At 39.6% G+C, this 12550-nt stretch overlaps 1 protein-coding gene across 2 annotated transcripts in view; it reads left to right on the forward strand.

The window, feature by feature from the left end:
• Positions 1-12550, forward strand: part of ITGA2 (integrin subunit alpha 2) — a 104072-nt gene that overhangs the window by 33521 nt on the left and 58001 nt on the right. For both annotated transcript variants that reach the window (XM_021076566.1, NM_001244272.1), the window contains 2 exon segments: positions 8426-8535; positions 9218-9309. In XM_021076566.1, the coding sequence (XP_020932225.1) occupies positions 8426-8535; positions 9218-9309 (202 nt within the window).

Consider the following 12550-nt stretch of genomic DNA (forward strand, 5'->3'; position numbering starts at 1 on the left):
CTAAAAATGAGCTTTCTCTTAGCTGTCTTCCACTTTCTTAGAGATGCCAAGTCTTTACAGGTGAATTCTCCCCTATCACAGATGCCTTTTATGTTACAAGCAGGAAGCAGGTTGCCGTAGAGAACTCACCGGACTTCTTGTGTTGTCAATGGCCTGGGACTAAGCACTCTCAGGGAACAGTAGTTTTATGCATAAAATGTGGGCTTTGAAATTACTCACCTTGATGCAGGTGTTACATACAAAAGGGCTCTAATCCCAAACAAAATATCCCCTTGGGTAAGTGACAGACACCTCAAACTGAGAATACCTCACCCTGAATTCCTGAGCTTCCTTTACCTCAAAATCTTTCTCTCTGGACATATCCTCCTTATCTGATGGTGACCACTCGGTTGCTTTTAGCTCTAGCCAAAAACCTTGGCGTCATCTTTGACTTTTTTTTAATCAAAAACTAACTTCTCAAGAAATTCCACTGGCCCTACCTTCCAAATGTATCTAAAATAAGGATACCAGTCACTACCTTCCCTCTGCCAGCCCACAGAAGCCCGACTTCACCTCTTGCCTGGATTATCACAGGTGCCTTCTAAGTGCCTTGCCCACTCCACCTTTACCCCCAGGCAATCATTCTCAACGGAGAAGCCTTCGAATTCCTTCTATAGTGTGGCCAGATCCCACATACCGCTGTGCAGAACCCTCCAAAGGCTTTCTCACTTCAGAGAGAAAGCCATCCTTACAATTTCACACAAGTCTCTATGCTCTGACCTCATCCCTGACCATCTCCCCCTCATGCATTCTGGTCCAGCCACAGGGCTTTTGCACTTGCTGTTGCCACAGCCAGGACCACTCTTCCACCAGAGTCTTATGGTTTACTCCTTCCCCTCCTTTAAATCTTTCCTTAAATGTCACCTTCTCAGTGAGCCCTTCCCAGGACCTCCTAATAAAGATTACACCTTCTACCCCCATACTATCTTTTTCATTTTCCCCACCAAGCACTGACTATATTTTCCTTATTACATTTATTGTCTTGCTTTTTCCCACTAGAATGTGACCTTTAGGAGGCCATACATTTTTGGCTGACTTGCTAATGTATCCCCAGTGCCTAGAATTGAGTCTGGCACATAGTTGGCCTGGCCGCCATGTACAGCCTCACAGGTTGTGTACTGCGCAAGGCCAAGGCTCACCATTCATGTGAGAATGGTACCCCCTAGAGTTGTGTGACATGTCAGCCCGAGAGGATCTCAAGAAACGTTTACTGAATCAAGACATGTTTTGCCCTACTATTTTAAGCACACCTTTGTCAATTTCTAGAAAAATCTCTAGTGTCGAAAAAACGCTTGCAGAGTTAGAAACTCACAGACCAAAGGAAGATATTTATAACAGCCCCTGGATTGTGGGTTTAAAACTACCTACACCACTATAAATACTGTTTACTAACTAAACAAAGCATTTTGAATTCCACTGGAGGTGGGCAAATTGGCTGTGTTTTGGAACTCTATATAATCACTATTTTCCCACAAGATAATTGAACAGTAAGTGTTATTTTAAGTAGTCTTGGAAGAATTCCCAGTTTCACTGTAGGAAAAGAGAAGTTTATATCTTGGGATTTGGTTTTGTTTTGAGAATCAGCACACACGACTGTTCATGCAGCTCTTTGTCTGGTCGTGATTAAATTCAATCCATCACTTCAAAGAGGCTTTGCCACATTTCAACAGGGTTTACCCACTAACGTATCCTCTTCCCCAATTTTATAATGTTCTCTCCTGGTCTGTAGTTCTTCCTGCTACAGCGGATTATGCAAAATTTTGGAGATAAATATACCTGCCTCCCCCATCTTCCTGTCTGATTAATTTGAGAATGTTACAATTCCCTTGGAGTAGCCATGGGCAATGTCATAGCCTTTCCTTATGAGGGTGAGTTGTCAGGGGCAAGGACTGCGCTGGATGTGAGGGAGGAGAGTCTACTGGAAACATTGCCAATAAAGGAGGTGGGCAGTGGTTTTTGTAACATACTCTGCAGTGTGACCTGTGACTTCTTTCTTACTAATGTGATTCACAGTATTTAAAGAATGAGTCATATGCTGAGGACACCCTTGCTGTTCATCAGTCATCCAATGGTCTGGTTTTCTGCTGCCTTCTATTCTTTTGGGTGAAGAGTTTCATATGGTGTCAGTAAGACTGCCAGCAGTTTATATGTGTTCTTTGAAAGAATCTCAAGATACTTACACATCTTCCTTGTCAAGTAGCACATGACTGTGTAGGTGCTTGCCTTTCTCCTCTTCCTGTCTGATTAATGGGAGGGGGCTGGGGCATATCTCTTGGCAGTAGTGAGATGTCATGTCCTGACCTGAGAGGTTATCACATCCAGATTCTGTGATGAGGTGGGAGCAGGTGATGGAGAGAGGGTCCAGGGAATGCTTCAGCAATAGGAAACAGCTAGTAGTCTTTTGAGCTTTCTCATTGGAAAACGAGTAGCTAGTGGTGCCGCTGAAGGTCTTGAAGAACAAAATGGTTATGTTTTCAAAAAGAAACACTAAGCTTTTCTTCCTCACTGTGTTTCTCTGGAATGTGGTGAGAGTGGATGGGTAAGGTGTGCAGCAGCAGCCGCTCAAATGACCACCTTGGTTCTATCTGATCATACCCTCTTCTTACCTGATGGTGCCCAGTACAGCCAGGGTCCCATACCTCCCATCTTGGTAGGTGTGGCCTGACACTCAGCTTCCTGTTTCTACTCCCTGATGGTTCTGGAACCCAAACCATCTGTTCAGATGGTTTTCTCAACCCGGCCATTTGCTAGGCCTTCTTGCCACTAAGAGAAAAGAGAATAAATAGCCTAAGGGTTTGGGCATCAGAATCAGCTATGCTTGGCTCTCATGACCCATGTGAACATGAGTAAGTTGTTCATCTCTCTGTGTCTCAGCGGTTCCATCTGTAAAATGGAGATAACTTTAGACTTGTTTTGCACAGGAAATGAATAATGTTTGGAAAGCTTCATCTACAGTAGTACCAGCTGTCATAAGACGGCTGTAATTAGCACCAGTACCCAGCATGGAGAGGGCCAAAGCCACACTTCCTATTAGAGTTTCATGCTATATAGGAATTCTCTATGGACTCCTCAACTTTTGCTTAAGAAAATAAGACATACGTCTGATGCATCATAGATCTGTGGAAACTGAACGAGGAACAGCTGACAAATCAGTAACAGTATAATGCTTTCCTCTCAACTTGGTGGAGTTTTTCCCATCTTTTTCTTTTTTTGGTTTTTATTTCATTTGGACAAAAAGAAATGCTCCTCAATTAAAAGAGAATTAAAGTTTTTCTACTCAACTTTTCCTCAACCAAGAGAATTCTCTCAAATAATAATGTAGAACCATCCATTTGTTTGTTCGCCTGTGTTTTTATTCATTAGTTCAGCGCGTGGTGACTCAGTGCTGAAGGCACAATTCCCAGTCCCCACAGACATGTCCTCTCTGGTGGGGGACTTGGGAGGCAGGCACTTACGGGGTAATGTGATGAAAACTGCAACTAGGAAAGCTCCAAGGCTATGACAGTAATCAGGAAATCCAGCTTGCTCAGATTTGGAAGAACCTGGAGGAAAGTGGACTCCCTGGGAGAAGTGGTTGTCTAGTGGGAGACCTAACTAATGAGCAGAACTTTTCCAGGAAGGGAACATCGTGTGTAAAGATTTAGAGTGAGAAGAATCTAGCTCCTCCACCAGAGTCTAATGACTAAAATACAGAATTTCAGGAAAGTACATGGAGAAAACAGGACTGGAGAAGTAAGCAAGAGCTGGATTCTCTCTTTTTCTCTCTATTTCTTTTTCTCTCTCTCACCCCTTCTCTCCCTCCCTCCCCCCTCTTCTTCCTCTGTCTTGCCTTCCTTCTTCCTTCCCTTCCTTTCCCATCCTTCCTTCCTTCTTCTTTCTTTTCGTGTCTCCTGGACACAAAGATCAGAAGTAATGCCATAGAGTTCCACTATGAGAAGAAGACCAGGAACTTTACAAATGGAGAAAATCAAGCTGCTGTAAGATAGTTTTGACCATGGAGAATCTTCATAAGTTTCCTGATTTCCTTGAGTTGTCATGAATTTGAAGAATATCAGATATGTGCAAATGTGCACTTCAAATCCTGCTCCTTGATTCTCTCCATTAAAGTGAATACTGGGATTTACTTATAGCCAACATTTCAACTTGTATCTTTAAAAAAAAAACCTCAGCCTATATGCCTGGTATTCTTGTCTATAGGCTATATATATATATATATATATATATATATTTGGTCTTTTTAGGGCTGCACCCGAGGCATATGGAAGTTCCCAGGCTAGGGGTCATATTGGAGCTCTAGCTGCCAATCTGCATGGCAGCCACAGCAATGCCAGATCTGAGCTGCATCTGTGACCTACACCACAGCTCACGGCAGTGCTGGATCCTTAACCCATTGAGTGAGACCAGGGATGGAACCTGTGTCCTCATGGATGCCAGTCAGATTCGTTTCCTTTGAGCCAAGACGGAAACTCCCCTAAGCAATGTTTTTTGATTTTTTTTTTTTTGGCTTTTTTTTTTTTTTTTTTTTGGCTTTTCAAGGCCACACCTGTGGCATATGTAAGTTCCCAGGCTAGGTGTCCAATCGGTCCTGTAGCCACTGGCCTACACCACAGCCACAGCAACGTAGGATCCGAGTTGTGTCTGTTACCTACACCAAAGCTCATGGCAACACTGGATCCTTAACCCACTGAGCAAGGGCAGGGATCGAACCCGTAACCTCATGGTTTCTAGTCGGATTCGTTTTTGCTGTGCCACAATGGGAACTCCCTGATGTATTACTTTCTTATTAAGGTTTAGTTAATGTACAATATTACATGTTCCAGGTGTACAATATAGTGCGTCACAACTTTTAAATATTGTATTCCACTTATAGTTATTAATATTGGCTATATTCCCTCTCCTATGCCATATATCCTTATAGGTTATTTATTTTATACCGAGTAGTTTGTACCTCTTAATCCTCTACCCCTGTGCTGCCCCTTCCCCTTTCTTTCTCCCACAAACCTCTAGTTTGTTCTCAATATCTGTGAGTCTGTTTCTTTTTTATTTTATTTACTTGTTGGTTTTATTTTTTATTATTATTATTTTTTAAATGTATGGCTGTGCCTGAGACATGGAAGCTCCCGATCCAGGTATTGAATCCAAGCCACAGCTGCAACCTATGCTGCAGCTGCAGCCACACCGGATCCTTAAACCCACTATGCTGGACTGGGGATCGAACCCACACCTCCACAGCAACCCATGCTGCTGCAGTCAGATTCTTAACCCACTGAGCCATGGTGAGAACACCTGGTTTTATTTTTTTAGGTTCCACGTATAAGTGATATCATACTTTGTCTTTCTCTGACTTACTTCACTTAGCGTAACACCATTTAAGTCCATCCATGTTGTTGCAAATGGCACAATTTCATTCTTTTTATGGCTGAGTAGTATTTCATTGTGTGTGTGTGCATGCATGCATGTGTGTGTGTGTATTAAATCTTCTTTATGCTTTCATCTCTTGATGGACACTTATGTTGCTTTCATATCTTGGCAGTTGTAAATAATGCTGCTATTAACATTGAGGTGCAAGTATCTTTTCAAATTAGTGTTTTTGTTGTTGGGGGTTTTTATTTGGATAAATATCCCCGAGTGGGATTGCTGGATCATAAGGTAACTCTATTTTTAGTTTTTTGAGAAACCTCGATACTGATCTCTATGGTGGCTACACCAATTTATGTTCACACCAACATCCTCACTAACATTTGTTAGTGTGGTCTTTTTGATGATAACTATCCTGACAGGTGTGAAGATAGCTCATTGTGGTATAAATTTGCATTTCTCTGATGATCGACAGTGTTGAGCATCTTTTCATGTGCCTGTTGCCCATCTGTATGTCTTCTTTAGAAAAATGTCTGCTCAAGTCTTTTGCCCTTTTTTTTTTTAAGTTGTATGAGCTATTTATGTATTTTGTATGTTAACTCCTTTACAGTCTTATCATTTGCAAATATTTTCTCTAATTCAGTAGGTTGTCTTTTTGGTTTGTCAGTGGTTTCTCTAGCCAATATTTTAACAAGTAAATTAGGTAAAGTATTTGTTTATAAGACAAAACTTTCAACTCTAACCTTAATCAAAGTTAACTGATTTAAAATATTATAGAATGCTCTACAAAATATTAGTTTGAGAATAATTGTGTAAGATGAATATGGGGAGAAGATTATTACTGAATCATTAACTCCCTTTGAAAATAATTTGTATTTTCCTCTTTCCATGATTGTTCATGCTGTTCTCTCTGATAAAAGAATGCTATCAGCCTCATCCTGCAATGTCAATTTCTGCTTCCTTTGACCATTTTTTTTTAAGATTATTCTTGTCTTTCTATTCATTTGTATGATTGTTATTTTGCTTCTCATATATTTTAAACAGGTTTACTAGATTTAGTAGATCGAGGTGTGCCTTCGACTTTTTTAAATCCATTGTAGCACTTGATTGGGTGCATGTTGCTTAGTCAATAATGATAGAAATATTTAGACAGAAGGCTCATGAAAGAATTTAAGGTTCATAGCTCAATAACCTAATCTTCCCCAACTTTGATAAGGAAAAACATTGAGTCTAATGCTTTCTTAGTCACTGGATACTGCTGAGTAATTAACCTGCTAGAGTTTCTAAAGATTGGGCTGTTACATGGACTCTCTATTTTTCTGTGGGCAGAAATGTCCGGTGAATGGTTCTGCAGGGAAATGCCTGGTCTCTAGTTAGAGGAGCTCTGTAGGAAGTGAAACTAACCAAAGGGAAGATGTTAACACCCATCTCTGACCTCTGCGTTCTCTACTCTGGCTACAAACATGACACAGATAAGGAGAGCCCCACGGAACACTTGCTCTGTATTTTTGCTGAGGGTTCCCTTGTGTAGACAGTAAGCATAAAGCCATGCAGATAACTCATCTACTCCCTAAATCACCAATGGAAGTACTTAGGGCATAGAAAGCAGTCAAAAATGTTAGTTTGTTGTGCTTTAGTTTTTAATATAGTTTCATCCTTTAGAGCTGTGATGACTAATATGGTAGCCACTGGCCACACAAGGCTACTGAGCACTTGAAATGTTACTTGTCCACATTGATATGTACTCAAAGTATAAAACACACACCAAATTTCAAACATTTAGTATGGAAAAGAGAATGCCAAATAGCTCATTAATAATTTTAATATTGATTGCAAGCTAGTTTGGCTATATTAAGTAAAATATATTATTTAGGAGTTCCCCAGTGGCCCAGTGGGGTAAGGGGTAAGGATCCTGTGTTGTCACTTCTGTGGCTCTGGTCACTGCTATAGCACGGGTTCCAGTCCTGGCCCAGGAACTTCCACATGCTGTGGGTCCAGCCAAAATATATCTGTTCGGCTACCATATTGGTCATCACAGCTCTAAAAGATGAAACTATATTAAAAACTAAAGCACAAAAACTAACATTTGTTAAGTGCTTTCCATGCCCTAAGTCTTTCCATAGGTGATTTAGGGCACAGATAAGTTATCTTCGTGGCTTTATGTTTACTGTCTATGCAAGGTAATCCTCAGCAAAAATACCGAGCAAGTGTTCTGTGGGGCTCTCCTTATACGTGTATAATATACATATAATATTATACATAATTTAATTCGATCTGTCACTTTTTTGTTTTATTAACGTAACCACTAGAAAACTTAAAATACATGGGTAGCTCACATTCGTGGCCTATATTCTATTTCTATTGGGCAGAACTGCTTTAGCGAGACCACCCAGGTGGTGTGGCGAGACAGCTGTATTGCAGACATTCATCAAGAGTCTTGATCAGCTAAAAGGAAAAGAAGGAGAACAAATTACAGCTGAGCAAATAGAAACTGTTCACTTACTAAAAACTGAAATTAAATTTTTTTTTTACTGTTTTGTGATCAGTTTTATCTTTAAGAAACTATGTTGCAACAACATAGATGTATCTAGAGATTCTCATACTAAGTGAAGTATGTTAGACAAATACGTGATATCACTTATATATGATATAAGTGAAAAATGACAAAAAATGAACTTATTTATGAAACAGAAACAGACTCACAGACATAGAAAGCAGACTTGTTGCCAAATGGGAGTTGGGGTGGAGAGGAATAGAGGGGGAGTTTGGGATTAGCAGATGCAAATTATTATGTATATAATGGATAAACAACAAGGTTCTACTGTATAGTACAGGGGACTCTATTTGATATCCTGTAATAAACCACAATGAAAAAGAACGTGTGTATATATGTATAACTGAATCACTTTGCTGTACAGCAGAAATTAAAGCAAATTGTAAATCAACTATACTTCAATAAAATCAATTTAGAAATGAAACTATGGCTGACATTTTATGTCTAATGAAAAAAAAAAATTCCTATTTCTAGGTTACTGGTTGGTTCACCATGGAGTGGCTTTCCTGAGAACCGAATGGGAGATGTGTATAAATGTCCTATTGATCCCTCTACCACTACATGTGAAAAACTGAATTTGCAAAGTAAGTTATAATTAGCAATGTGATTTCCTTTTTTGTAACAAATAAGAAAATTTCATTGATTATATACCCAGTCAAAAAATAACATCATAGTTTTGAAATACAAATATTTTTTGGATTTATCTCTGTAGTCATATATACATATACATAGATAGCATTGTTTTATGTATAAGTCTATACGTATGTGCATATATATGTATGCACCTTGGCAGAGATTAGAGGATGTGAGTTAATCATGATATCATTGAGAAGAATTTCAGTGTTCAGTAGCTCAAGAATGGTTACAATGGATGATGCCTTAGTTCAGTGAGAGAGAAAAGGTTGAAGAGAATTACCTGTTATTTTACAGGCTAGTGTCGTAATTTTCTTTTAAAGTTCACTTGCTAATGCTTTGATATGTCATGTTTTGATAATACTTGAAGGGTAATTTTTTTCTGATCCAGAATAAAGCGTGAGATAGAGTCGTCATGACCTTTGCAGACCCCATCCCTTAGTATTTTCCATTCCACAGCCTCACACCTTTAATTAAGCTGCCAGATCACCAAAGGCATCTCATGTCCCTACACTTGATTACACAAGTGCTAAATTCAGTGCTACATGTAATCACAAGTGTACACATTTTTGTTTAAATAGCTTTAAATAAGTGATGGAGCTTTAATCACTTTTTAAAATCTCCCTTTGAAAGCTTCCACGAGCATTTCCAATGTTACTGAGATGAAAACCAACATGAGCCTTGGCTTGACACTGACAAGGAACGCGGGAACGGGAGGATTTCTTGTGAGTGTTTACTTTTCAAATCCTCATTCCTCTTAAGAAAGTAGGAAGTCAGTGTCCCCTTACCGTCCTTCCTACCAGACCAAATCTTGGGGTTTAAAATGTTTGAGCTTGATTTTGGATGTCATGCTAGGTGGAAAGTTAATGACACTGTGTTGATGCGTAGATGTCTTAAGGTATTTAGCCAAACCATTGCCACAGAATGTTTTCGAAAAATGGAGCAGAAGAAATACTGATTCTTCACCCTTGCAAAGTGTGCTTCGTATTTATTGATAGCTGCAGAATTCTGGCTCTCATTTCTCCTTCTTGTAGGAACATTTAATAGGTACTGCTAATTCAGAAAGCAGGATTCAAAGCTACAAAGTACTTTTGTTTTTAACTGTCTCCTGTAATCATTGCCTAACTTGATATTATTTAATGCATGGCTCACTCTCATCTTATTTCTTGATAGTGTTTACTCTCATTTAGTTTTTAGAATGCTGTGAGAAGACACCACAAATCAGTAGAAGAGAATGCCTTATTTAAAAGCGGTGTGGGGGACGTACAGTTGTGGCTCAGCAGAAACGAACCCAACTAGTATCTATGAGGATGCGGGTTCCATCACTGGCCCCACTCAGTGGGTTAAAGATCTGATGTTGCCATGAGCTGTTGGTGTAGGTCACAGATGCAGCTTGGATCTGATGTTGCTGTGGCTGTGGTGTAGGCCAGCAGCCGTAGTTCCGATTTGACCCCTAGCCTGGGAACTTCCATGTGCCATAAGTGAAAAGTGGTTGGGGACATAATTGGTTGATACCTTGCACATCCAAATATATGCAAGTGACTTAAAGAGTTAACAAAAAAATTAGATGTGGAATTTTTCTGAAAAAGAAAAGAATTTCTGAGCTTGGAACTAACAGAAAAAAATAATATAGAAAATTGCTGACAAGATGTGACTATGTAAAAAAATGAAAACCATCACACACCAAAAAAAAAAAAAAAAGTTTAAAGGCACATAAAAACTCTCATTTGACATTTCTGCCAGCCCATCTAGGTCTAACCTAGTTGTATAAACCTATTAAAATAGTCTTAGCAAGCTTACTTTAGCTTTATATTGGTTATGACATGCCACATTGACATGTTAGTTTAAAAGCCTCTATGTATAACCAGATTAGTCTAAAATGTAAACAATTTGAACAATGCTGTTATTTTCACTGAACGATATTAGACTCTGGTACTATTAAGTGAATAAGGTATTGCTTGTAATATGTGTCAGGGCAGTGCATAAATGAGTGTTGCAATGAATCATCCTGGTTTAGGATCTTCCAAAGTCCTTATCACAGGGTTGCTTTTATGTTTTTGGCTTGCTTGTTTTTAAAGTCAAATACATTAAGAAAGAAAAACATTGAGATGTAGGGATTACAGAATGTGGTTCAAAGTTTTCAACCTGTAGCTTTTTTTTTTATCTGTAACTTTATGTATTTTATGTAAAGCATAAAATGTTTTACACATCTTATTTATAAAATAAGAGAATTTGAGAGATTAACAGTCAGTATAGCAAGTAGTAGGAAGAAGGGAGGGAAGGAGAAAGAAAAGAGAAAAAAAAATCCAAAGTTTCCTTTCCATACCTAAAAGGTCAAAACTCTTAAGATACTCTTAAGAATTCTGTGGAAAAGACTGACAATCATCACATTTTTCTGAACCTTCTTAAGTACTGGGCTTAAAGCAGGAATGTTGTTCTGGCATTAACAATTGGCATATTCTAATTTCAACTTCTTAATGCTCTTTTCCATTGCTTTTAAAACAACAAAAAAATCTCTTTTGGAGACCTCATGAATTGTTATTTTTCAGGGTGATTGAAAAAAAACCAACTTGGGGATATGGGTATGGGCATCAATTATTGCTATCTGTTATTTGGTAAACTAACCCAAGGCATCAGTCATGATTTTCCCCTAATTGGCAAAATGAACCAGTTTTATAAGGGGAAAAATGATGCCTTGTTCACTGAAATATGACCACAGCTGCTTCTCTCCTTTGAGCTACCAACAATTAAACTGGGTCAAATAAATTCCCTTCTATTCTTCCAAATACTTTTTGTAGTACCACACTTTTTGCTTAAGTTTTCATAATTGATCCACTGCTTTATGTAAGGCTAAATTTTGTAGATCTTTTTTTTTAGATCGTGACTAGGCTTCTCCTCCCCATTTGTCCTCCTTTCATATTTAGCAATTTGAATATTATTTAATCTAATATTCCCCATGCGATTTCTTCATGATCTAATCAGGCGTTCCTGGCATTCAAGGGCTGCTGAAAGGGAGAGATTTGGAATGGAGTTAATGGAGATATTAATACTTAAGTATGATGTGCAAAGGAGACAAGTGCCAGCTTGGATGACTGAAGGTTTTAGGGAGTGGAAATAGGGGGTTCTGAAGTCCTCAACGAAATATTTTGTAACTGCAAAGTTAAAAACCGTCAGTTCATGAACCTCCTTTGTGTTTGTTTAGCATGCAGAGTGTTTCAGGGTTTTTAAACTAGATTTACACACAGAACTTTTCCTTTGACTCTGCTTGAGAATTTGGGAGATTTGGCGGCACAGGGTTTGTTTGACCTGCATCGGCGGGCAGGAGACCCAAGAGCCTGCCCTGCACCTGGGGCATGGGCTCCTGGTTCACCGTGGTGCCTACACCTGGCCCATGGGGGCATGAGGGCTTATGGTTTCTGCTGAATCGTATAAATGGAAGGGACTGGAGGAGACCTATGTTCAAGAAATAACAATGATAACGATGCCGGCTAACAATTATGTGCTGCTTGCCGTTTATCCAGTACTGTTCTAAGTGTTAGACCTATGGACTCATTTCATCTTCACACCAACCTCAAGTTAGGAGGCTTGATTATCCTCACTTCACAGATGAGGCAGCGGAGACCCATGTGACTGAGTGACAAAAATGAACTTTGCACACATTTTCCCCTGGGGGCTCTCTGGAAGGACAGCACCCCTCTTCTCTAGCTCAGCAGGGGACCCAGTGGGCTCCTCCTACACTGACAGTCTCAGCAACCCTATCCTTGAGATTCCTGCCACCGGGCACGGCACACGGCCACCTTCCCTGGCACATCAGCCACCCTCTGTCTCCCCTCCATTGGCTCCGGGGCCCTTTCACTCAGAGGCAATGCTGAATTCTTGGTTTCAAGAGTTGATAATTCCTGTTGTCTTGGAAAAAGAATAGAAAGGATTTCTGAGCTTCCCCGCTGGTGAGGTGGGGGGTTAATG

Source organism: Sus scrofa, chromosome 16 (genome assembly GCF_000003025.6).
Source record: "Sus scrofa isolate TJ Tabasco breed Duroc chromosome 16, Sscrofa11.1, whole genome shotgun sequence".
NCBI lineage: Eukaryota > Metazoa > Chordata > Mammalia > Artiodactyla > Suidae > Sus > Sus scrofa.